Genomic DNA, 27325 nt, shown 5'->3' with positions numbered 1-27325 from the left:
TATGATTAAAATTACAGGCCTCTCATCTTTTTAAGTGGGAGAACTTGCACAATTGGTGGCTGACTAAATACTTTTTTGCCCCACTGTATATATAATTAATTAATTTAAAAGTTTAAAAAAATGATTTACCAATCGTAGATTGACTAAGTACTTTATGACTAGTTAAGAGATTTTATTTGCTTCTTACAGGCACAGTGTGTTTGCAATAGCAGGGACAACATGGCTGGGATGAGACAAGCTATCTAGGCCTTGTCCTGTTGGGAGACAACAATTTGAAACGGCGATAACTAGGGGGGTACTAACTGAAATTGTCCAAAAAGAAACTCTGCAAATTGCTTGGATATGCCCTACTGAACACGACCCTGTTCTTACTTACATGGTAGATCTGATTGGAGACCTTAGCGGTGGTTTGGAAGTCCCAGGCAATGAGCGTGCGCTCGGCAGAGTCCCGGCTGACCGAGTCACTGCTGGTCACAAACTCCCTGCCCCCGGTCAGGAACAGGATGGCCAGAGTCTGCTGGATCCGTGCCCTGTACACCCTCTCCACCTGGGAACACAGAAGATAGGGCATAAATTGAAGGTTGAATAAATACTGCATGTTGTGAAGCTTGGATCCTCTTACAGATATGACTACTCCAATTCCTCTGCAGCATACACTACAGTTCAAAAGTTTGGGGACACTTAGAAATGTCCTTGTTTTTGAAAAATTAACAATGTCTACACTGTATTTCTGATCAATTTTGATGTTATTTTAAAATGGACAAAAAAAATTGCTTTTCATTCAAAAACAAGTACATTTCTAAGTGACCCAAAAATTCTTTGAACAGTAGTGTACATTGACACCTACTGGCAGAAAAAATTACTTTGTCATTAAAATGTACTAGTGGCTAGGCAATTGGGAACATGCCAGTCTGAACTCAGTGTACCACAGTGTAGTGTACCACAGTGTAGATTAGCATGCCTCGACAGTGCTGTTCGCTCAGATGACTCTCGGTGACGGACAGCCACAGCGAGAGATCAGATCTGGGAACAAATATCAAATTGAGTGTTTGACAGAGCCTGCCTAGAGTGCCAGGTGGAGGAGGTTTACACTTTTGGGACTATTCTATTGTTTCCATTATGAAAGTATTTCAAAGAAAACAAATACTATTTGAATCCAGGTCTAACAGGGATAGGCCTATGGTGCTGGAGAGAAGAGATGCGGCTGACCTTGCAGGTACGGGCGTCCCAGGCCTTGACCTCTGCGCTGTAACCCCCACACAGGAACACTTCAGGGTCGTTGGGCTGCACTGCCAAGCACATCACCTTGAACTGGTTCCCCACCTTCACGATCTGCTGTCCTGAGGAACCAAACACAGAAACCACCACCACAAACCTCTAGCAAACAGGAGAGGAGTACGGAAAAATAACAGCTTGGATAAAGCATACATGACAGAGAAATTGGACACAGAGCCACTTCAAAGTCAAAGGAGCCCTCAGATCAAGGAAGGTCCTGCGCCACCCCATAATGTACATCATATATGACAAACCCAGTTAGCACAATGTTTTGGCACAATGAATCAGTGATATCCAAATAAAGTACGAGACATTTGGGAAAGTCCTGTGATATTTTTGGAACTATGCCCTTAACCATGCAGAACAAATTAGTATTTGAAAACCAATAGCAGCTTTTCTCACACACACGTAAAAAAGTCCAGATAAAAAGCTCATTTAAAACAGACAAAGAAATGATAAAGATATTTAAATAACTAAACAAAAATCCACTGTTTTGGCCAGCAAGTGTCAACAAGCTTTTCCTTATTAAATTATAGTGATGTTGAGCTTCAAAACAAACATTTCAGGGCTTAAATATAATCACAACAGCACAAACCTGCATGGGGACCGTTCCAGACTATACCCAGGCAGCAGACATGTCAAAGGCTATGTGAAATGTACCTCAGGGCCATGCGACTCCTCTAAAATCAATCCCACACACAACCAAGACTTCTATAAGCAGTGTTAAAGACTCCCTCAAAAGTGTTAAATTCTAGTAAGTGCCCGACAAAACACCACCCCATATTTAAAATGTGTATTTCCACACAAATTTGTTTAAATGAGAAAGTGTTACCACAAATAACCACAGACAAGGGACTCGCTTATTTATTGGGGAGAGCGAGTTCCTGTCCTATTGATCAGCAAAGTTTGTGGAATATTTCTTCAGGCGTGTGGCCAGGCGGGGTGCATTTCACATCTTTGCCTTTAATGGTTGTGATTTGGGAGGGACCTGAGATCTGTCATCGAGATTCAAAGCTAATGTTTGGGGAGACTATGAGAAACCAGCCTCGTTTGCATAACAAATAAGGCCTTTTGGGTTTTAATTAAGAAACATTGATTAGCTTAGCGGAGTTTGAAGATAAGGGGAGGGGACCGATCTCTGTGCTAGAGCTGGTCTCTGAACTCCTAGCCATATGATCCACAGCCCTGGCCTACATGATACGAGAGAGAGAGAGGACATTGAAGATAGATGGAGCAAAAAAAATTAAAAATCTTTCATTAGAGAAACTACAAAAAGCAGGACACAAGTGGTTGAGCTACATATGATATTATGACCACTTCACATACATTCGTCCCAGAAGGAAGAATCGTCCAAAAACACGATGAATGGCTGAAGGCAAAAGCATAATGTATGAAAGTGGATGCTTTCAAAGTGGAGTTACAGCTTCTGTTGTAAACCACTGCCTGTGAATAAAATTTTAAAAAGCCCAAAAAGCAGCTGCCACTTCTCACTAATGCCCTTCAAATAAAATGCATTTAATCCATCCCTCCAACTCTCGATTGCTACTGAACTGTGACGGTCATTCTGTAGGCCAAATATGAATGCTTTAGGACTCAGTGCACTAGGTGCACGGCGTTTCCTCCGACACATTGGTGCGGCTGGCTTCCGGGATGGATGCGCGCTGCAGTGCGGCTTGGATGGGTTTTGGAGGACACATGGCTCTCGACCGTCGTCTCTCCCGAGCACGTACGGGAGTTGTAGTGATGAGACAAGATGGTAACTACTAACAAAAATTCAAAAAAAAAAGAAAGAAAAGGTGGAAGCATGGTACCATTGAATGCAAACAAATGGCCAAAGCATGTGTTGTGGTACCTTGACCTCAACGGTCCAGATTAAGGGGTCAGATAATGTACAGTGCCTTCGAAAACTATTCAGACTTTTCCAAGATTTTGTTGTGTTACAGCCTGCATTTAAAAAAAAATTATACAATTTTAAATGTTTACAAATTAAAATCTGAAATGTCTTGAGTCAATAAATACCGGACACCTTTGTTATGGCAAGCCTAAATAAGTTCAGGATTAAAAATATGCTTACAAAGTCAAATAATAAGTTGCATGGACTCACTGTGTGCAATAATAGTGTTTAACATGATTTTTGAATGACTACCTCATCTCTGTACAACCACACATACAATTATCTGTAATGTCCCTCAGTCGAGCAGTGAATATTGAACACAGATTCAACCACAAAGACCATAGAGGTTTTCCAATGCCTTGCAAAATAATATTAATATTTATTATTATACCCATAAAAAGAAATTCACAAACGTGTTTACATCCCTGTTAGTGAGCATTTCTCCATTTCCAAGATAATCCATCCACACAGGTGCACCTTGTGCTGGGGACAATAACAGGCCATTCTAAAACATGCAGTTTTGTCACACAACGCCACAGATGTCTCAAGTTGAGGGAGCGTGCAATTGGCATGTTGACAATGTCCACCAGAGTTGTTGCCAGAGAATTTAATGTTAGTTTATCTACCATAAGCTAGTTACAGTTTTCACTTAAATCTCCTTGAAAATCTATGACAAGATCTGAAAATGGTTGTCTAGCAACAATCAACAACCAATTTGACAGAGCATGAAGAATTTTGAAAATCCTTGTCTCATCACGCACCAGCGACTCCTGTGGCGGGCCGGGCGCAGTGTGCGCTAACCAAGGTTGCCAGGTGCACGGTTTCCTCAGACACATTGGTGCGGCTGGCTTCCGGGTTGGATGGCGCGGTGTTAAGAAGCAGTGCGGCTTGGTTGGGTTGTGTATCGGAGGACGCTTGACTTTCAACCTTCATCTCTCCCGAGCCCGTACGGGAGTTGTAGCGTTGAGACAAGATAGTAGCTACTAAAATAATTGGATACCACGAAATTGGGGAGAAAAAGGGGTAAAAAAAAAATATATAAATATAAATAAAAATTAAGAATTTTGAAAATAATAGTTTTTAAATTGGCAAATGTTGTCACTATCCAGGTGTGGAAAGCTCTTAGACTTACCAAGAAAGACTCACAGCTGTAATCACTACCAAAAGTGCTTCTACAAAGTATTGACTCAGGGGTGTGAATACATGTAAATGTGATATTTCAGATTCCAAGAACACAGGATGAGATGTTACTATCCTTTGTGCAAGCACTTCCAAGAGTTAATGAACAGTGAGCCTGGTGAAATTTGGGGAGCGCATCGTCAGTAGTGTACCTTTGGTTCCTAGGGTGTTTCGGCCTTTCACACTATACACCCTCCCCAAAGGCGGCCAGCGACAGGGTGATCAATCCTACGCTTGCGTCCCATTCCCAATTAGTCATAGGAGTTGCCTTGTTGATGATAGCCAACATCCCATGGGACTATGCATGGCAGGGGCGTCCTCCTCCCTGAGTCAAGCATTGTTGACCGCATACCTCCTGGCCCTGTCACTTCGGGGCCCAGCTGGGGTCTTTCCTCTTCATCCAGAGCCACTGACTGCTGCCTTCTGCCGCCTCCGATACAGCTTTGATTGCCGAACGCTGGCTCTGGCCCTTAATTCCAAGGTCTCTAAGCAGTCTGGTTGTAGATGTTGCCACAAAACCTCTGCAGCCCACCTCCACTGGTCGGACTTCTGTGTTCCAGTCATGATGCCGTGCTTCGGCAGCTAGATCGGCATAGCGCAGATGCTTTCGCTCATAACTCATCTACTGAGTCCTCCCAGGGTACTGTGAGCTCAATGATGAAGACCTTCTTGAGCGAACGGGACCAGAGCACCATGTCAGGTCTTAGGGTGGTGGTTGCGATCTCCGGAGGAAACACAAGTTGCCGGCCAATGTCAGCTAGCATTTTCCAGTCAGCGCAGCTGGTCTCGCTCTAATGGTGTCGAGCCGCGCTTCGGTGGTTTAGCCCCTTCGCGGACAAAGTTTGTCCGTAAGGGGTTTGATGCTGCTGGGGGTGGTAGGGAGTTGGTGGCAGCTCGCTTGTCCTCCAGGGCGGACGCAAGGTTTTTAAGGACTTGGTTGTGACGCCAAGTGTAGCGTCCTTGGGTGAGGCTTGTTTTACACCCTGTGAGAATGTGCCTGAGGTTGGCTGGCATGGAACAGAGGGCACAGTCCGGATCTTCACCATACCATTGGTGAAGATTAACTGGAGTTGGAAGGACGTCATATGTTGCTCTGATGGAAAAGCTCAACCGCCTCGCTTCCATGGCCCACAGATCCTTCCAGCTGATCTTCCTCTTCTCCACACTGTCCCATCGAGTCCACTGTCCCTGTTTGGAAAGAGAGACTGCCTTGGCCCACCTTGCAGCCTCCTCCTGATGGCGTACTTCCTGCACTACCATCTTCTGCCGCTCTGGTGCAGTGGCCTTACTCCAAGCAGCACGGCTAGTTAGCCCAAGGCCTCCTCTCCCTTGCTGAACATGACCCACAATGTCAGCATGTCTGAGGGCTGCTGTTGCCTCCTGGACTGCTTTTCCTGGCCTCCATTTGAGGAGTTGCCAAGGTCGGTGCGTTGTTGCTCAACACTGGGTCTCGAGATTCATTCAGTGTCATCTGGAGCCTGGTTTTTGAACACTTGAATTCCTCTGTTAGACTGGTGAGGGGCAGCTTGAGGACACCATCTCCATAGAGGCCGATGGTGGTAAGGCATCGTGGAACTCTGAGCCACATCTTTAAGTAGCCTGTGACTCCTCTTTCCATCTTCTCCACTGTTGAGATTGGAACCTCATACACTGCTAAGGGCCACAACACCCGGGGTAGGAGACCAAACTGCAGACACCAGGCCTTTAACTTTCCAGGTAGCTGGGTGTTGTCGATGGACTGTAGGCTACTACTGATGTCTTTGCGCAGCTGTTGCACCTGGTCTTTGTCCTTCAGGCTTGCATCATACCACCTTCCAAGGCTTTTTACCGGCTGCTCAGACACTGTTGGGATTTGGTCATCTCCGATGAAGAATTTCAGGTCAGAGAGTACTCCCTTCACAATCGAGATGCTGCGTGACTTGGATGGTTTAATCTTCATACGGGCCCAGCTGATGTTCTCGAGTTTTCTGAGCAGTCTCCTGGTGCATGGGACAGTGGTGGTCAATGTTGTAATGTCGTCCATGTAGGCTCTGAGTGGAGGGAGGCGGAAACCAGAATAGACTCGCTGTCCACCAGCAACCCATTTTGAGGATCTGATGATAACCTCCATTGCCATTATGAATGCCAATGGAGAAATGGTACATCCTGCCATTATACCTACATTCAGGCACCATGAGGTGGTGAACTCTGAGGTGGTGAAGCAGAACTGCAGATCCTGGAAGTACGACTTCACCAGGGTTGTGATGGTGTCCGGTATGTGGAAAAATCTGAAGGCAGACCACAGGAGTTCATGGGGCACAGAGCCAAATGCATTGGCGAGGTCGAGAAAGACTACATGGAGGTCCCTTTTCTCCACCTTGGCCATTTGGATCTGGTGCCAGATCATGCTGGAATGTTCCAAGCAGCCAGAGAACCCTGATATTCCTGCCTTCTGTACAGATGTATCGACGTACGCATTCCTTTGCAGGTACTCGGCCATCCTCTGGGCAATGACCCTAAAGAAGATTTTACCCTCGACATTCAGTAAGGAGATTGGGCGGAATTGGCTGATGTTCACTGCATCCTTCTCCTTAGGGATCAGGACCCCGCCTGCCCTACGCCACACTTTGGGTATTATCTTATTTTTCCAAGCTGTTCTCATAAGCCTCCAGAGGAACCTCAGGACGTCTGGTGCGTTCTTATACATACACTTTGTACGGGACTCCATTTGGCCCCGGGGCTGATGCTGTTCTTGCCCCTCGAACTGTGTTTTCCACCTCTTTCCATGTCGGAGGGCTGGTCTCAATATGATGTTCCGGGGGTTCAATGGGTGGGATATCTGATGGGATGGCCAGATGTTCATGTCGCTTTGAGTCAAAGTTTGTTGTTCTCAGGTGCTCCTCTAGGTCTTTCTTTGTTGTTTTTAGAGCTCTACTTTTTTCCTTCGTGAAGAGACTTAAGGAACTTGAAGGGATCTTTATAGAATCGAGTTCTAGTTTGTTCTTTCTTCCTTCTGCGTTTCCGTAGGTTCTCTGCTCTACGGAGGGATGCCAACCGGGTTTTGATATCAGCCTGAAGTGCCTCTATGCCCTCCTTCTCCACTTCCGAGGCCTTCTTCCACTGTTTCTTAAGCTGTCGCCTTTCTTGAACGAGGCGCTTGATTTCTTGTTGCCTCCTGGAAACTGGTGGGGTTGGAACCTTTCTCCCGCCTTTTGCCTCTTCCACTCCAAATCTTTCTGTCCCGTACTCATAGATAATGTCCCCCATCCTCTCCAACTTCTTCTCCACTGTGCCTCAAAGTCTCTCGAGGGTCAAGGTAAGGTCAGTATTCACTGTTTCCCACAACTTCTTGTCACTGGCGCCGGGCCACTTCACATATGGTCTGTGCCCTGGTAGTCTCCTCTCGACTGCAGGTCTGGGAGGCTCGGTGAGTTCCACTCCTGTTGTTGGTTCCACCTCAGTTGTTACTTCGGTGCTTGAGTTTACGTCCTCCATGACAGTGGTACTGATGCACTGCAAACTATGGTTTGCGTCCAGTTGCTGTGGTTCATTCGACTGATTTAATCGCTTTCGCAGAAAGTAATCAATGCGAGGCCTCTGTCTCTCTTTACCCAAACACCCCTTCTTCCCTCTTCCTTCTTTCTGGTGGATCCTCAACCCATGGTGTGATGTAACTTTCCTCCAACCACAGACACATACCTGCATCTGTTTGTGGCCCGCTGTTGCAGCAGAACTTGTGACAGTTGCTGCGGTGTTCTCTTGTGCTGTGCTCTCATTACTCGTAGTCTTTTCCGGTCCAGTCGTTACCATGTTGTCAGCCGATGAGTCATCTTCCGCCCCCGCTCTCGCAGACTCTAGGGGTATTCTCGTATGTTGACTTTCTGTAGCTAAAGCGGGTGTTTCCAACATACTGCGACGCATGGGAAACTACAGAAATGGGAAGCTACCCCATGACTGTCCCAGTGGGGTCTATTCCCTCCTGTCAGCCGTCTCTCCGTGCCACCACAAGGACTTTCCCCTGTTGTCAGCTGATCTTTCTCAGCAGGCACTGGACAAGTCCAGATATTCAGATTCCAAGAACACAGGATGAGATGTTACTATCCTTTGTGCAAGCACTTCCAAGAGTTAATGAACAGTGAGCCTGGTGAAATTTGGGGAGCTCATCATCAGTAGTGTACCTTAGTGTACCTCAGTATTTCATTATCAATAAAAAAACATGTTTTCACTTTCATTATGGGGTAGTGTGTGTAGATGGGTGAGAATTCATTTTATTTAATCCATTTTGAATTCAGGCTGTAACAACAAAATGTGGAATAAGTCAAGGGGTATGAATACTTTCTGAAGGCACTAAGTGCAGGCTCTCCAAAAGCCAGCCAGACAGCCAAGGGCTGTGCTGTTTACATTGACAGCCCATCATCTAAAGAACCCAGCCTTTCTCGTTGCAGCTGAGAGCCTCTGATTTATTGAAGAGCATCAAAAGCCAATGAATCACATCTATTGATTACGAGCTGATGCTCCAAACACAAGCACACCACCCCAGCTCCTCAGTCCACCTGCTATTAACATATATATGCATTTGTGACTGTCAGCGCGGACAACAAACGCTGCTGCATTGATATTCTAATTATCTCAATACCTCACCAAAATGCGCCATCCAGAGGGATATAAATCTAGTCATGGCGGTAGAGGGAGCAAGTGAGCCTAGTCTCCATGCCTGCCAGATAAAGAAGCATCGCATACTGGTATTCATGAGTGCTGACCTGCCAGTGTCAAATTTGACTGATGGAGCCCAACTGTCATTCCAAATGGTCATGAAGAGTCCTTACTGTAATGTTATTTTCAAACCAAACTGAGGTAAACATGTAACTTTTCAAGAACGCTCTGTGGGACATTGTTCCGATAAAACCCTAAAGGGAGCCCAACGGGAGCATCCTCTTATGTCCTAAGGACATCCCCTGTTTGCTGGGTCAGTCCTCTAAATGAGTCAACACACTCCGTGACCAACGACAGGAAGGTAATGTCACAGCAGTCTGGTGCCTGAGGGTTGGCGGTGTGTGGGCATGCTGGATTCTGCCTGTGGATCTGCTATCGATCACTTACCCCGAGCTGCCAGGTTATTTAATGGGCGGGTGAAGCAATTATCCAAGGGCTTTATTGGCAGAATTGACAGCCACGCGGGGAGAGGAAGTGCACACTGCAACGACTAATTATGTGGTGACCTAAAAGATGGGAGAGCCACTGAGAGCTTTAAATCAACGCACGTACTTACATGTGTTTACGGTTGGAAAAAAACACTTAAGAAAATAGGATATGCATTAAAGGAGGATTAAGGGGACGGACTTTACAAGATTTTTCACTTACGTTGGCTATGCCAGTTTAAGGGCACTATCAGCCTTATATCAAATGCTATTTGTCTCAACGATTATCCATAGTTTTCTACATATGGCATTTTTCAAATCTTGGAGAAGTCACTTTAAATAATGGCACTTTAATAATGTTCACATATCTTACATTACTCATCTCATATGTATATACTGTATTTTATACCATCTATTGCATCTTTCCTATGCCGCACGGTCATCGCTCATCCATATATGTACATGTTCTTATTTCATCCCTTTAGATGTGTGTATTAGGTAGTTGTTGTGGAATTGTTAGATATTGCTGCACTGTCGGAACTAGAAGCACAAGCATTTCGCTACACACTCGCATTAACATCTGCTAACCATGTGTATGTGGCCAATTAAAGTTGATTTGATTTGAAATGTAATGTAAAAGGGATACTAGCAGACCTAAACTAATCAAGAAAACACACAAAACATTTTTGGTCACCAATATGAAATACAAGTGACTTGGATTGTCCCAGAGAGTGTTGCTCACCTGTCTCCACGTCCGTCACCATGGCCGTGTTGTCAAAGGAGCCGGTGAGGAGGCGTCGCCCACAGGGGGACCAACAGGCATCTCGCACCGCCCCCGAGTGGGAGGAGTATACCTGCAGGCACTGCCCACTCTCTGCACCATCCCAAATCTGCAAAACAGGGTGTATTCATTAGTGCAAACTAGTGATGCGGGTTGACTCAGAACCCACAGTCTCAGTGGGGTGGACAGGTTTAGGGTCATTAAATATTATGTGGATGAAAGGTGGCATGCGGGTTGAATAAAGAGAACAATATCTTAAAATCCAACTATATTATTCTTGTGAAATGTATAACTATACCTTCATGGCCTAACTGTTCGTGCGTCAATTGCCAAATGTTTTTGGTAACAGGAAGAAAACGTTCATGTCAATCCACGGAGGCAAAAAGGACAATGTTGGAGTTGAATTCAGTAAGAGGAAAGGCACGAAAGGAGAGATGAAAGTAAGGAGGTGGATGGCAAGAAAAGTAATGTTTTGGGAAAAGAATTGTGAAGTGGTAAATGAGGATGTTTTGTGAAGATCTATACAAATTTGACAGTCACAAGATGAGGTCTTCAAATAGGCCTATGGCACGTCAAGGGCACTGTGTGCTCCAGTTCAGATGGGTTAAATGGAAACTGAAATCTGGACACTGACTATAGGTCCATAACCTCTCACATAGCCTTCATATTAACTCCTGCAGAATTAAGCATTTCTTGCAGTAGTCATATGGCAAATGTAGGCAAAGTGTTGAGAAATATGATTAATTTCTTTCAGCATCTTGAGAGAATGCAAATGCTCAGTTAGATACCATCTGTAGAGGTCCCATCATTATTAGCATCAAAGCTGATAGTATTTAAAACACAAAATATGCATCCACATCCAAGCCGAACTGAAATCTTAACAGAAACATGTTGGGTTGTTTTCAAAGCTTTCTATTTCCTTACAAATGGTCAAAACAATATTATATCTCCGTTTTTTATTTTCTTATTGCACTTTCTCCCGTCCCTAATCGTCTTTGCGAACGTGAAAGAAGAGATGAAACTTTACCGATGCTTCAAATAGATTAAAGCATTCAGTCTAAAGATTTATGATATTTTGGTGAGCAAGGGTTAATTGTGTCTTTTAAGGCAACATATAATGACGGAAGAGAAGCTGCTGTGAAAAAGTATTTGCCCCCTTTCTGATTCTCTATTTTTACACTTTAAAATGTTTGTTTTTCTATACGGAATGTTATCAGATTCAACAGAAACCTAATATTAGATAAAAGGGAACCCGAGTTTACAAGTGTAATCTTAGTTTTTACTTACTCTATTTATTTTATTTACAAAGTTGTGCAACGCCCAATTCCCCTGTGTGAAAAAGCGATTGCCCCCTTACACTCAATAACTGGTTGTGCCACCTGTAGATGCAATGACTCCAACCAAATGCTTCCTGTCATTTTGATTAGTATCACATCCCCGTGGAGGAATTTTTGCCCACTCTTGCATGCAAAACTGCTTTAACTCTGCAAAATGTGAGTTTTGCACACCACATCTCAAGTGCGATTAGATGTGGACTTTGACTAGGCCATTCCAAAACTTCAAATTTTTTACTTTTAAGACATTTTCATGTAGACTTGATTATGTGTTTTGGATCACTGTCCAGCTGCATTGGAGCTTAAGCTCACAAAAAACATCTAGTCTACTAGTTTATATTTGCGAGTTAGGGTCGGGTGCGGGCCTCAGATTTTTACATAGTCAGGTGGTTACGGACGGGTTATTAGCAATTGCAGGTGAACAAACAGCTGACCTGCGCACCCCTAGTGCAAACAAATTCAGGTAGTTTGCTCCCCATTTCATCCCATTTGCTTCTGTTTGGTTCCTAGTGAATAGACCCCTGGATACAGTGCAGCGGTTAATTAATTAGAGACAGTCATGTTTTGAGGAACTTTAAAGGTTGTAATGGGAATTCTCATACACCCCAGAGAGAGCACAAAGAGGCTTATTCTGTATCAGAAAAAAGTATGGTTCTTTAAGAGGGTGCTACACTCACACTTCGCCTAAGTAAATCGGTAATATGGGGCGTTTCAAACTAGACAATTTCCCTATAGATTACAGGGGAAAAGATACTCATCGGTTTCTTTCACGGTTCCTCAATTCAAATAAATTAGCCTAAATAAAAAAAGTTGCCTCCCCCACTATCATATTGCTAAGTGTATGCAGGAGGGATCTTTTTTTATTTTATTTTATTTTAACTGTAGATCAAACATCTTTAATTTTAAAAAGTATTTTGCATCCAATAGCACATTGGATCAAGGGTTTGTGCTAAATTAAGTCCACAAGCAAACACTCAAACTACAAAACATGTCCGCCTAGATCAATGGCTTTGGTGGAGAACTAGAGCTATTTGTGAAGGATATTTCGCTCTCCCCTGAGTGAGACAGAGCCTGTGACATGATGACAGGGCCACTGGTCGAATACATCCTGGTGCTCTACCGTCACCTCCAGAGCCAACAGGAATGCTATTTTCAGACTGTGTGAATAAATGTCAATGTGACAAGGCAATTGAGGTAAAGCCGGCAATCCATATCTACTAGTAGGATCACGCTGAGATAATGATCTGGCGGCGAAATTGAAACCAGAGTAAAATCCCTGGGCTGCTGTACGTGTAAACAATCTCACATACTATTTGCTGCCACCCACATTGGGGCCCCAGGCAGCCACACAGTCCTTTAGGATGGCATTGAATTACTTTTGAGGGGGAGAAAGGGTAATCTGAGGCTCTGTGTTCACCTCTCACTTTGGCTGGGAAACAAGTGCATATGCACCAAAAACTGATATGCTTGCATTCATTTGGGCATAGAACTTAGAACATACTAACAACTTTAGCGGTTGAAGACAGTGTCTAGGTTAACACAGAAAATGTATGGATTGCAGCAGACCTTGGGTCAAAAACTATTTGAAATCATTTCAAAAAGTTTAGTTGGTAGAGATTGAGCTGCCCTAGCGAAATGGAAATAATAGATTAGTTGCAAAACTGCAAACTCCTCCCATAGAGGAGCCCCTCCAGACTAAAGCAAACACCAAAAGTAATATGGAAGTAAAGATTTAAATTGGTACTCGTCATGAACGCAGGTCTGGATTGCAGTCTCTCCTTGTTACTGGATTTTTTAAAACATTTTGGTCAACTATCCCTTTAAAAATTCCCAGTGCAGTAAAAAACATGATCTCTGTCTTTTATATATACCGGGTACCAGTCAATAGATTGAACACACCTACTCATTCCTGGGTTTTTCTTTATTTTTTTTATACTATTTTCTACATTATAGAAGAATGAAGACATCAAAACAACACGTGAAATCATGTAGTAACCAATAAAAAATATTTTAAAAAGTGTTAAACAAAATCTAAATAAATTGTATATGTGAGATTCTTCAAAGTAGCCCTTTGCCTTGACGACAGCTTTGCACACTCTTGGCATTCTCAAAACTGCACATTTTAGAGTGGCCTTCTAATTTCCCCCAGCACAAGGTGCACCTGTGTAATGATCATGCTGTTTAAATCAGCGTCTTGATATGCCACACCTGTCAAGTGGATGGATTATCTTGGAAAAAGGAGAAATGCTCACTAACAGGGATAAGCAAATTTTTGCAAACTTTGAGAGAAATAGGTTTTTGTGGATATGGAAAAATGTCTTGGCTCTTATTTGAGCTCATGAAACATGGGACCAACACTTGACGTGTTGCATTTATATTTTTGTTCCGCGTATATTTCCACACTGAGGTTGGAATAATACTGTGAAAATGATGCCCTTTTAGTGTAATGGCTGTCTGAAAAGGCCGACAGAATTGTTAGCCTGTTTTGGTGGGAGGGAGTTTTAGCCTCCCGAGTTCATAGACCAATAAGAGAGAGTTCCAAACCTCTTTGGCAATAACAGCTAGTTTTCAGTTGCCCCCCTCTCAGACCACTCCCTGACAGCACTAGCGAAGTTCGTGAGAAATTGCTCTTTGCTCATTTTTTTTATTTTTTACATTGAATACAAATCACAATAAAGTACTTAATTGTCACCCAGAAATGATTTGATCTTGTATTGGACCTTTAAAGGTGTTTTATTTTATTTACTGACAAATTGGCTTAATTCAGTTGTAGATTAGGGCTTATTTTGAGGGTTTAAAAAAAGCAAGACAGCACTCGCTAATTAATTTATCTAGCTAATTAACTTGGAGTGCCATAAATCAATCTCAAGCAAGAAATAGCTGAATGATTTTGTGATTTGAATGCAGGCTTCTCTGATCCTAGTCGTGAAGAAACAAAGGAATACTGCACCAGCCTGTCACGAGTGTGATTAGGTAGTTTCTACTACTTGACAAGAAGAAGGCTGCAAAAACAGCCCAATGACAACAGAAATAAGTCAAATTCACCCTTTGGAGGTTAGAGGCTTGCTGAACCTGACAAACCCTGATTCAAGTAGGTGGCAATGGTGCCTACTGTCGGTGCCATGGGAGACATCTCAGTGTCAAAAGAAAGCGTCTGCCAGTCCCTTTGGAAAAGTCTCCTCAGGAAACGTCGGAAATTGAGTGGGTGGTCTCATGTGTGAAGGCCAAAACTAATGATGAGAAGTTTCTATGCCATAGCATATCCAGACCCACAGAGGGTCTTTGAAGATCTGTGAGCCAGATCCGTCTCCCTCTATTTCATTATTGAACACTGTACTGCACGGAGCATGAAAGAGCATGGAGAAGTATGACAGCCCCCATACTCCACAGAGAGTCGACAGGAATGTGTGACATGTCAATTCAGGAACAAGCTCCTTCGCTGCTCTGTACCAAACAGAATCCCCTACCAAACAGAAGTTAGAGGCAAATATTTTGGAAATGTAAAGCAGTGAAGACATTTGAGGGAATGCCAGAGCAACACAACAAAAAAAGAGCTGAAAATTAAATATACTGGAGTAGGTGAACTAGTACAATACTATTTCCGTCTATCATGAACAACAGCAACATCTAAACAAGTTCAGCTAAATAATCATAGTAAGAACAACACTGCCCTCTAAAGGAAAAATTCTGACAGTAGGCTGTAAAATGTGTAGGCCTAATGTAGAAAATGAATGTTTGCAACATTTTCCATTTCACTGGTCACTTAAAGTCCTGGCAAATGAAAAAAAAAAAAAATCTGCCTCTTAATGGTTTCTAAGTAACAAAAAATGTGAAAATTGTATTCATGTTAACATAAACAGTATTGCAGACACCTGCTGTAACCATGGTGACTGTGTACAGCTACAAACATCTCTCTACTGCAGCTAAATGACAAATAGTAGCCTACAAAAGACCAGGGCTGGCCAGGGACATAGGGTCCTCTTCTGACCTACCCGGGTCCCCTACTGACCTGTCCCCCCTTCCTCAGCTTGGCACTAATTTTTATTTGGGATTCCCTGGATTAACTTTGCATTGCATATTCCAATTGGGTGGACCATTCAAATTATTTGTGAGATTAATAATCTGTCTAAAGTCTATCATACAAACAATAAATATTGATAAGGGCTCAATTAATTTGCATCCTCAAAATAGGTTTTATTTAAGTAATTGGATGAGGAAAACAATTATGAATCTAGTGTTACTAACTGATCTGTAATCCCCAGCAACAGACAACTAACTCACAAGCCCTGCCGTCTGAGTTAGTCTGCCAAGTGACAGAGGGAGCCTAGCAGCAGTACACTTGCACTCCTGCATGAATAGGCAAATTTCATCATTAATATTTAAATTGTTAATTATACCGAGCCCATTGGTAGCAGGTAGCTAATGCTCTCTGGCGCTGTGCAGGAAACGCACTTTTGCTCTGGATCAAAATATTTCGCTTTCTGCACCAATTGACCTATGGATGAGATGAATAGCTAGCTGGTGGTTCTATTTACAATCACTCTTTCAGTGTCTCACTTTGGGTAACGCCTTGTTAGGGGCAGAGTCTAGGAATATCCAGTCTCACAAAGTCGGTCATAGACGGGTGCAACCGCCAATAGAGAAACAATCGACATCCCGTATAAGGGGTCGTAGTATCTTAACTTCTTTCGTCTTCTTCACGGGTTCAAATTAAGGTCCTCTACTCAGCATCGACTTGGACCTCCGCTTAACTGTTCACAGGTGGACGGTAAAGAACTCAGCCGCCAAGCGCAGGACAGAAGCTTCGTGCTGAGGATTGCCCTCACATGACAGCTCTCGCCTTACCAGCCCAGATACCTGCTTCGTGTTGCTTATTCCCACCAAAGTGGAAGAAAGGAAATATACTCGAGATTCGGTTAGCCAGACTCTAAACTAACATTGCTAGCTAAGAAAGAACGCACATTCTTCAGTTAGTGGTGTGCTTGCTATAGCTAGGCTACTAGTCTCTCGCGTTCCCATACCTCAAATCACGTACTCCCTTGGAGGCCTGGAGATTTTGATTGGATGTTACATTTCAAGACCCCCCCCAAAAATAGCTAGCCACAATGAGGTTTGTTTTGAGAAGCAGCTAGCTAGTTAAGTAGGTTGTCTTCAAGGTTAGCCGAATTCTCAAAATGAACCTCATTGTGGCTAGCTATTTTTTTGGCCTTCAAAAAAATTCTCCAGTGCTCATTTTGTTGACATTTTCAGCCCTCGCACACTGTTGCTCCTATGGCACTAATCTGGTGAGCACCTTTGGAGCTCCAGCCAACATCACTGATTTACAGCGGTTTTCGACCCCTCTTCAGCTAATTTCTGCCATGGAACTTCCCCAAGCTTCCTATTTTAGGGACGAGGCTACTAACCCTCGACGTGAACACTAAGTTAGCTAGCTAAACGCCAGGGAACACTGGCTGCACAGCTAAGTATTGGTGAAGATCTCCCTCCCCGGGAAGTATGCTTGATATAACTAGACTACTGACCCACTGGGCGAACGGACTCGCTAGCTATACAGCTAAGCTTCGAATAGCAGATGCATAGCCCGGGTCTCCATACCAGAGATATGGCTACTTTTACCACTGCACAGGGCGAGTCCCCTGCTGTGATGCAGTTAGCCCACGCAACACTACTAGGCGAAGCTCACTTAAGAAGTATGCCATTCACGTTCTTCAGCTATCAGTGTGCAAGCAATAGCTAGGCAATTGCCAGCCAGCTAATACCAGGGCTAGCACCACAGCTACCGTCCGCCAGTACACACTTTGAGCTAGCTCTTATACCTACACTGGGTAGTGTTACTTTCCCCCTTATGTAGCTTACCAGCGCCCTCGCTGGCTAGGTTGACCAGTTGTGCCTTGGTACTATGGTCGTGGGAGATGTTTCAGCCTGTAAAGAGCAATAGTGTTCTGCGGCTAACTACAGCTATGTGTTTAGCTAGGTGAGTTGTACAGACCCCACGGCCAGGCTTTGAGTAGCTCACATATAAACCAGCTGCCAGAACCTTCTCGCTCAGCATTATGGCTATTGTTTTCCCCGTACTGGACGAACTAAACCAAGCACTCAAATACCTGGAATTATTAGCTAGCTACAGCTAAAACTGAACACTTACAACACACAGCACTACGGTCAAATGAGGCGCAACAATGCTCGCCCCGGATAACATGGTGGAAGCCTGAGTCAGAATAGTAATCTCCTGGGTGAACTAGCTGATCCCAAGTACGACAACCTCACATTTTAGCGTAGTCTACGCTCAGTACCCAAACAGCTAGACCCATCCTACAATCATTGTGGTGCTTGAGTCCATTTCACATCTGCAGTTCGAGCCACTGGAAAGCGTGAAAATTAGATTGCTTGCTTGAAACTGCTTTACCTTTAGCCATTGCATTAGCAAAACAGGTTGGAGAGCTGCATGCAGCGTCAGGCCACAACTACCTATGATTTGCCCCAGCGATATCCAAGGTTTGTCCCTTGTGTTAGTAGTGCTTTATCCCATTGTATAGTGGAAGCTTGTCTAAATCATGGACATTGTTCCAAGGAATCTCTGTTCAAGATATATATAATGTGGCATGCTGGGGTACCCCCCATACATTCGTGAGGTTCTACGAACTGGACGTCACTACACCCTCGTTAGAGCATATAGTGCTTATTGTCCGAACTTCTGAGTGTTGATCCGATCCAGACATGGCTTCAGAGAGTATATGAGCGCTACTCGGTTTGGCTATATCCCCAAAGTGACCGAACGAGTAATTGAAATAGAACTTTAGGTTACCTAATGTAACCCCGGTTCTATGATATTATGAGTGAGGTCTCTCACCGCATTACTCTTCATGCTTTGCGTAAGGAAGATGAACGTACTTAGAAGTGAAGATGGGAGCAGACTACGGCTCCTTATATGGAAAGTGGGTTGGTCCACTATTGGTCATTGCGCCTGTCCGACAGACGTTGTGTGATTGGACCTTCCTAGACTCCATCCCTAAGAGGTGTTACCCAAAGTGAGAGACATCACTCATATCATAGAACCTAGGTTACATTGGGTAAACTTAGGTCTTCCTGGGTCGTTTTAACTTCTTCGATATAGGGGGCGCTCTTAATTTTTGGATAAAGAAAATATATCGAGCCGGATGGCTCGACGCAAGAAGTTAATGCTATGCTAGCTATCAATACTCTTACACAAATGCTTGTGTAGCTATGGTTGAAAAGCATATTTTGAAAATCTGAGATGACAGTGTTGTTAACAAAAGGCTAAGCTTGTGAGCCAATATATTTATTTCATTTGCGATTTTCATGAATAGTTAACGTTGCGTTATGGTAATGAGCTTGAGGCTATGATTACGCTCCCGGATACAGAAAATTAAAACAATTTCTTATCTGGCAAGTTAAGGTAGTCCCTCACAGTTTCATTCCATTTTGTGCCATACGACCCTGGTGAAATGTGGTAGGTAGTAAGTAGTGTTACATGGTACACCGAAACGTCAGTACTTTCTCGATACTAGATCATACTTTTGGGTACTTCTGTCAAATGTGTCCCATCCCATCTACTGATTGAGAGAGGATCAAGTCTGTCTTTCAGCACAGCTGATATTCCCATAGCGCACTCATTGCTAGCTCTAGCCTGCCATGAGGAAACACTGAGCACGGTTACATACAAATGTTCCATTTAAGCTGTTTGTGGGTGCAGCTCTGACAGGACAGCCTTGCAGAAGAAATAACAGCCAGCACAGAGAAGCAGGAGATTAGAAAGTTGAGAGGAGTTTCCCCCCGGTAGTTAACACCATCCCTTTACTGTGGGATTATGTGATCGAATCAATGCAATATTACCCACTTTCAATGCAACATACCGAAACAAAACTAACTATGCAAGACTTTGTATGCAAAACTATGCAAGAGATTTAGTTGTAGGCATAGAGCATCAGATTTTATTGCATTGACAGGCATGACTCAGGCCAGTACTCTACACAGAGTACAGACCAGTGAGCCATAACCAATCAGAGCTGCAGTAGACCTATGCAAATAGACCCTTGCCAGATATGGATATGCCATTCACTTTGAACTGGACTATTTTACAGCATGAGCAGTCACGATTATTACACAATTGTTTTGAGATCAAAGCGGGAGCTGCATGTAGCCACGTGTGCACATTTGTTGATATTCTTTGCTAGTTAGTGCGTTATTGGCCAAGCTATAGCTACTTTGTAGTCAGCAATGTGGGAGTGATTGCTTCCAACAAGAGCAAAGTGTGTACATTTGAAGCGATCTTTGAAAAGTGGTACAGAGATTTTTTTTTTTATGTCTTAAAAAAAAGGTCAGGGTTGTATTTTGAGACAGGCTTGAATAAGCTAAGTAGCCAATAGGCAGAGGGTATTATAATTTGTCTGATTCTCTGTAATGGGAATAATGAGTGGTTTCTTACATTAAACACCACAACAAAATGTTCAGTCACCTTGTCTGAAGGACAAGTGGATAAACAGGTTAATGTCAGACCCTGCGTGTGTTTTTTTCTTCTTCCAAAAGTCTCATGGAATGTAGGCCTACATTGAACACCACACATTGGCCGCTACTGTAAACAATGATAGAACTGCTATATTCATGTTAAAATGTTGATGCATTTTCTCATGCTAGGCCTACATTTTAATCAAATAGCCACAGTAGCCTAGTTGGTCACTGTTAAAACAGTAAATTAAAGTGGGTACAGCTTCAGTGTTCACAGTAAACGCGCGTCTGTAGTTGCACAGAATTCATATAAATAGTTTTAAATTTCCCTAATAATCCTGTTCACGTCTGAAATCAGGCCATAAAAAGAAACATTCTACCAAAGTGACCATGTTAATCAAATTCCATTTGATTCAGAATTCAGACATTTAAAGTTTGTATGTGAAAACTATTTCTAAGATGCATACTTACAGGTGTTTCCTGAACTCTTCACTTGGCATAACAGGGAGGCTTGCTGCTGGCACATGTGCAGATTATGCCGCTTACATGCCCTAATCATTTGAAAGATTGCTCTGAAAACCAGGGTTTTAATTGGTGTATGTATGCTATGCCTACTTCGATTTTGACCTTAAGATAAGCAGAGTAAGATGTTTACATGACCATTTCCATACTCTGCTTACTGCCGTAAATCAATGTAATATCAAATTATTTGCGTGCATGCAAATGTGCTCACCACTGGGAGTTTCTTTGTGTGTGAATGACATCATGGCACTTTTATAAAAGAAGAGACTGCTTCTATGTAAATGTTGTTGATCAGTAAAATAAAATATGTCCCAAATGGAAGGTAAACAGATTGTTTTCCATCTGTAGCCTCATGAAAAACAAGCTCAATGCATTCACGTGTATTGTGAACAGGCCTAGGCTACATCTTGATTTACCCAGTCTATCAATAGAGATTTACCATTCAAATAAATGATTACCATTATGCTGTTATGTAGTTAGACTGGTAAAAAAAAACAAATTGAAATTAATTGTATGATTGTATCATTTATTAATTAAAGCATACATTCAAAAATCTATGGAATTATATTGAACTCAAAAGATATCTGGATCAAGTGCCATCCTGTGACTTTGGCTAATACGCATTCTTTTTTTGTTGTTGCTGTGGTATCATTTGGGCATTGTTTTGGTATGTAGTATCGTGATGGTATCGAGTATTGTGATACTGAACATGGTATCTAAGTCAAAATTCTGGTATCGTGACAACAATAGTAAGTAGTAGTGGAGGAAAGGAAATCCCATGGGTCCTGACACACATTGCTCTGACAGTGACACAGGTGTTTCAATAGGCAGCATGTCTCGCTCTGTTATCATCCATCTTACCGTCTAACCTGGTGAGCCACTTACATTGAACGTCAGATCTGTACACTAATTACCCACTTACCTGTCCCTAGGACTGACAAGTGTAAAATTATGCCTGTGTGTAGGCTATGATCTACCCTACGACATGTATGACCGAAAACATGGAGCACTCAATGGCTCACACACAACATTTACCACATCATCATGGTTACCTTGACAGTCTTGTCCATGGAGGCAGACAGTAGGAGATGGCTGAGCTGGGGCACTGGGCACCACTGGATCATGTTGATTGGAGCCTGGTGGGCCTGGAGGCTGAGCTGCATGCACCTGGGCACCGCTGCCCTGCCAGGCCTGGGCCCCAGGTACGGACGCACCCGCTCAGAGACCTCGGTCAGCAGCCTGGAGACAGTGGACTTATCATTCGTTTCCAAAGAGGTTGGTTCTTCTCTCGTTCCTTGTGTGGCCAACCTCTGTCTCTTAGGAATGTATGGCGAGACACCAAGTGGTGCAGCCGGATGCCTCTTCGCTGTGGTCAAATTAACACAGTATTGTGGAGCAGAGTATGGTTTTGAGTTTGAGCTGTTCTCCACAACCCCTGAGAGACCCAATGGAAGGGGATAAATCTCCCTGTGAGGTTCAGACACTGTCCTACCATCACCACATTGTCCTATTTCCAGTTGTTTGTAATGGGGACTGGGTAATAATGGTCCATAGAAGTTAGAATCCAACCATTTCTGGTTTCCTTGGGACTGCCTGATATCATCCATGGGACAGTTGGCAAGATGAGGGAGTGCTCCGTCATCATCCTCCTGGTCAGAATCATCATAGGCCACTAACGAGGTCATTGTCCTTTCCCCAGAACCCTGTGGGATGTCAATTAAAGACGATTTATTGAGACAGGTTTAAAGCAGTGTTAAATTTTTTTATTTTTTATTAACCTTTATTTAACCAAGTAGGCTAGTTGAGAACAAGTTCTCATTTACAACTGTGACCTGGCCAAGATAAAGCATAGCAGTGTGAACAGACAACACAGAGTTACACATGGAGTAAACAAGTCAATAGCACAGAAAAGGAAAAAAAAGTCTATATACATTGTGTGCAAAAAGCACGAGGTAGGCAAATAATTACAATTTAGCAGATTAACACTGGAGTGATAAATGACCAGATGGTCATGTGCAGGTAGAGATACTGGTGTGCAAAAGAGCAGAAAAGTAAATAAATAAAAACAGTATGGGGATGAGGTAGGTAAATTGGGTGGGCTATTTACCGATGGATTATGTACAGCTGCAGCGATCGGTTAGCTGCTCAGATAGCAGATGTTTAAAGTTGGTGAGGGAGATAAAAGTCTCCAACTTCAGCGATTTTTGCAATTCGTTCCAGTCACAGGCAGCAGAGAACTGGAAGGAAAGGTGGCCAAATGAGGTGTTGGCTTTAGGGATGATCAGTGAGATACACCTGCTGGAGCGCGTGCTACGGGTGGGTGTTGCCATTGTGACCAGTGAACTGAGATAAGGCGGAGCTTTACCTAGCATGGACTTGTATATGACCTGGAACCAGTGGGTCTGGCGACGAATATGTAGCGAGGGCCAGCCGACTAGAGCATACAGGTCGCAGTGGTGGGTGGTATAAGGTGCTTTAGTAACAATCCTGGGTTGTGTTCAACAGAACATTTGACAAAAGTGTGTAACATTGAATTTAACAGAAACAGTACTGAATTACCAGCTGGAAAAAAAGTTGATTATGGTGGCCCAGATGGTGCTTACCGTATAGTGTGCTGCACAAGTTTTGCGATTTAAAATGGCCACACCCATATTGATTCAGGCCACAATTCACCACACCCACCAAACTGGTGCAAGCGTACATACCTCAACATAGACACATTCACTCTTAAATTGAAGCTGGACAAGCTAAGGAAGTTTAGAAGAGGTGAAGTAGACTACAGAGATGGCAAGGTCTTTTCCTGGAGAAAACCAACCTGCAAGAATTCAGATCACACCCACATATGTTTCTTTCAACTTCACGAGCAGTGACGATGAGGATCATCCAAGACACTCCGCGAGGCCGGCTCCTCCCAAGATTTTTTAGGCCAGAAAGACGAGCCACGCAAGGTTCACAAAGAGGTGAAGATGCGGAAGAGGCCGACACAGAGGAGGAGGAAGAAAGCAAGATTATCCAACCACATGGAGCAGGACCAGAACAAGGCTGTGATCAACATTTCTGGAGAACCCCTTTCTGATGACAGTGTAAGGGTCTTGTCTAAACTAATGTATTTTGCTCCCACATACTCAACTAATTAACTTAACTCATATGCATGTGTCTGTGCTGATGTTTGTGTTGCTTTGTGCCAATGTTTTTTTTTTTTTAATCTAATTTTACTGCTTGGTCAAGTTACTTGATGTGGAATAGAGTTCCATGTAGTCATGGCTCTATGTAGTACTGTGTGCCTCCCCATAGTCTGTTCAGGACTTGGGGACTGTGAAGAGACCTCTTGTGGGGTATGCATGGGTCTCTGAGCTGTGTGCCAGTAGTTTAGACCGACAGCTCGGTGCATTCAACATGTCAATACCTCTCATAAATAAAAGTAGTGATGAAGTCAATCTCTCCTCCACTTTCAGCCAGGAGAGATTGACATGCATGTTATTAATATTAGCTCTCTGTGTACATCCAAGGACCAGCTGCCCTGCCCTGTTCTGAGCCTATTACAATTTTCTTAAGTAATTTTTTTGTGGCACCTGACCACACGACTGAACAGTAGTCAAGGTGCGACAAAACTAGCGCCTGTAGGACCTGCCTTGTTGATAGTGTTAAGACATTATGTTTGGTTTGTGTCACTTTTACCCTTTAAAACGGGTTCTCCACATCAAAATGTGTAAATTTGTTTTGTTGCATTCTGGACAAAGTGGATTTAGGCTTAAAATGTGTTTGAGGCCACAGAAACTGACTGACCTGAAACTGGTGTCTGTAGTTGGAAAGGTATTTTGCTTGTACCAGGCCTTCAGATGTAGAAACAAAATAGGTCAATCTTTTGCATACACACACAATAACACACGCACTATACATACTAGAGGTCGACCGATTAGTCGTAATGGCCAATTAATTAGGGCTGATTTCAAGTTTTCATAACAATCGTAAATCTGTCATTTTGGACGCCAATTTTGCCAATATATATATATTTTTTTACACCTTTATCTAATCTTTATTTAACTAGGCAAGTGAGTTAAGAACACATTCTTATTTTCAATGACGACCTAGGGTTAACTGGGTTAACTGCCTTGTTCAGGGGCAGAACGACAGATGTTTACCTTGTCAGCTCAGGGATTCAATCTTGCAACCTTACGGTTAACTAGTCCAACACTCTTAACCACCTGCCTCACGAGGAGCCCACCTGTTACGCGAATGCAGTAAGAAGCCAAGGTAAGTTGCTAGCTAGCATTAAACTTAATCAATCATAATCACTAGTTGTAACTACACATAGTTGATGATATTACTAGTTTATCTAGCGTGTCCTGCGTTGCATGTAATCGATGCAGTGCGCATTCGCGAAAAATGACTGTTGTCGCTCCAACGTGTACCTAACCATAAACACCAATGCCTTTCTTAAAATCAATACAGGGAAGTATACATTTTTAAACATGCATATTTAGCTAAAGGAAATCCAGGTTAGCAGGTGAAATTGTGTCACTTCTCTTGCGTTTGTTGCACGCAGAGTCAGGGTATATGCAACAGTTTGGCTCATTGCGAACTAATTTGCCAGGATTTTACATAATTATGACATAACATTGAAGGTTGTGCAATGTAACAGGAATATTTAGACTGATGGATGCCACACGTTAGATAAAATACGGAACTGTTCCATATTTCACTGAAATAATATTTTTTTTGTTTTCGAGATGATCGTTTCCGGATTTTACCATATTAATGAACTAAGACTCGTATTGCTGTGTGTTATTATGTTATAATTAAGTCTATTATTTGATAGAGCAGTCTGACTGAGCGATGGTGGGCACCAGCAGGCTCATAAGCATTCATTCAAACAGCACTTTCGTGCATTTTACCAGCAGCTCTGCTGTTTATGAATTCAAGCCTATCAACTCCCAAGATTAGGCTGGTGTAACGATGTGATGTGAAATGGCTAGCTAGTTAGCGGGGTGCACGCTAATAGCATTTCGAAAGTTACTCGCTCTGAGACTTGGAGTAGTTGTTTCCCTTGCTCTGCATGGGTAACGCTGCTTCGAGGGTGGCTGTTGTCGTTGTGTTCCTGGTTCGAGCCCAGGTAGGAGCGAGGAGAGGGACGGAAGCTATACTGTTACACTGGCAATACTAAAGTGCCTATAAGAACATCCAATAGTCAAAGGTATATGAAATGCAAACGGTAGAGAGAGAAAGAGTCCTATAATAACTACAACCTAAAACTTCTTACCTGGGAATATTGAAGACTCATCTTAAAAGGAACCACCAGCTTTCATATGTTCTCATGTTCTGAGCAAGGAACTCAAACGTTAGCTTTCTTACATGGCACATATTGCATTTTTACTTCTCCAACACTTTGTTTTTGCATTATTTAAACCAAATTGAACATGTTTCATTATTTATTTGAGGCTAAATTTATTTTATTGATGTATTGTATTAAGTTAAAATAAGTGTTCATTCAGTATTGTTGTAATTGTCATTATTACAAATACATTTTAAAAATCGGACGATTAATCGTATCGGCTTTTTTTGTCCCCCAATAATCGGTATCGGCGTTGAAAAATCATAATCGGTCGACCTCTAACACATACACATGGATTTAGTAATGTAGATACGTGGTAGTGGTGGAGTAGGGGCCTGAGGGCACACAGCAGGTTGTGAAATCTGTGAATGTATTGTAATGTTTTAAAATTGTATAAACTGCCTTAATTTTGCTGGACCCCAGGAAGAGTAGCTGCTGCATAGGCAGCAGCTAATGGGATCCATAATAAAAAACAAAATGTAACCTTTCAAAGACAGAGCAGGATGCAATTGAATCCTTGTCCAAAAATGAACAGAATGTGGTTAAAAAAAGCAGACAGTGGTGCTACAGTAGTGTGGGGTAAGAACAAAATGTGACAGAAGCCTACCGTCAATTATACAATGATGAATTCTACCAATCTCTTACTTTCATCCTTAGAGGCCCTAAAATCGGATTGTTATTACCTTTATTTAACTAGGCAAGTCAGTTACGAACAAATTCTTATTTTCAATGACGGCCTAGGAACAGTCGGTTAACTGCCTTGTGCAGGGGGAGAACGACAGATTTGTACCTTTGTCAGCTCGGGGATTCGATCTTGCAACCTTTCGGATACTAGTCCAACACTCTAACCACTAGGCTACCTGCCGCCCCAATTGAAAGGGGTCCTCACAGAGTTATATTTCAGATAATGAGTTCAGATAAGAGAGCCCCCTCAGGCAGAAAGCCTGATAGAACTCATCTCCAAGTACATTGATTACTTTATTAAGCCTTTTCTGCCATCACTTCTAGCCTTTCTTCAAGACACCACAGATGTGTTGAATAAAATCAAGGAATTGAGGCACAGTTTCAGAGGCACAGCTTCCTTTTCAGTCACCTTGGATGTGGAGTCTTTGTACACCAAAGCTTGCTACAGCCCTTACTACGTTGGATTGTACTTCGATAAATGGGAAAATGACTTCTTTCTGGATCCTTCTAAAAATAAAAAATACAGTTATTTTACCAGATTATATGGTGGGTGTGCTATATTAATGTCTGCCTGTTCTGGTCTGGCTCAGAAGATTCACTTATTTCCTTCCACCAACACCTTAACCCTAACATCAAACTGACTATTGAGTACACCAAAGAGAACCTACATTTTTTGGGATCTTGACATCAGTAAAAATGACAAAGGCTTTTTGCACACAATACAACTTTAAGAAGCCTACA

At 42.9% G+C, this 27325-nt stretch overlaps 1 protein-coding gene across 3 annotated transcripts in view; it reads right to left on the bottom strand.

Moving 5' to 3' along the window:
* Window positions 1-27325, bottom strand: part of wdr25 (WD repeat domain 25) — a 37808-nt gene that overhangs the window by 5860 nt on the left and 4623 nt on the right. For 2 of the 3 annotated variants that reach the window (XM_031788432.1, XM_031788431.1), the window contains exons 2-5: window positions 21621-22271; window positions 10208-10355; window positions 1210-1340; window positions 377-547 (exon numbers count right to left, since the gene is read on the bottom strand). In XM_031788432.1, the coding sequence (XP_031644292.1) occupies window positions 377-547; window positions 1210-1340; window positions 10208-10355; window positions 21621-22253 (1083 nt within the window). In that variant the 5' untranslated portion in view covers window positions 22254-22271. Of the gene's footprint in view, window positions 1-376; window positions 548-1209; window positions 1341-10207; window positions 10356-21620; window positions 22272-23383; window positions 24402-27325 lie in introns of all 3 variants that reach the window. The other variant, XM_031788433.1, reaches the window with a different exon arrangement.

Source organism: Oncorhynchus kisutch, linkage group LG14 (assembly GCF_002021735.2).
Source record: "Oncorhynchus kisutch isolate 150728-3 linkage group LG14, Okis_V2, whole genome shotgun sequence".
Taxonomy (NCBI): Eukaryota; Metazoa; Chordata; class Actinopteri; order Salmoniformes; family Salmonidae; genus Oncorhynchus; species Oncorhynchus kisutch.
This window is presented reverse-complemented; position numbering and strand designations above follow the sequence as displayed.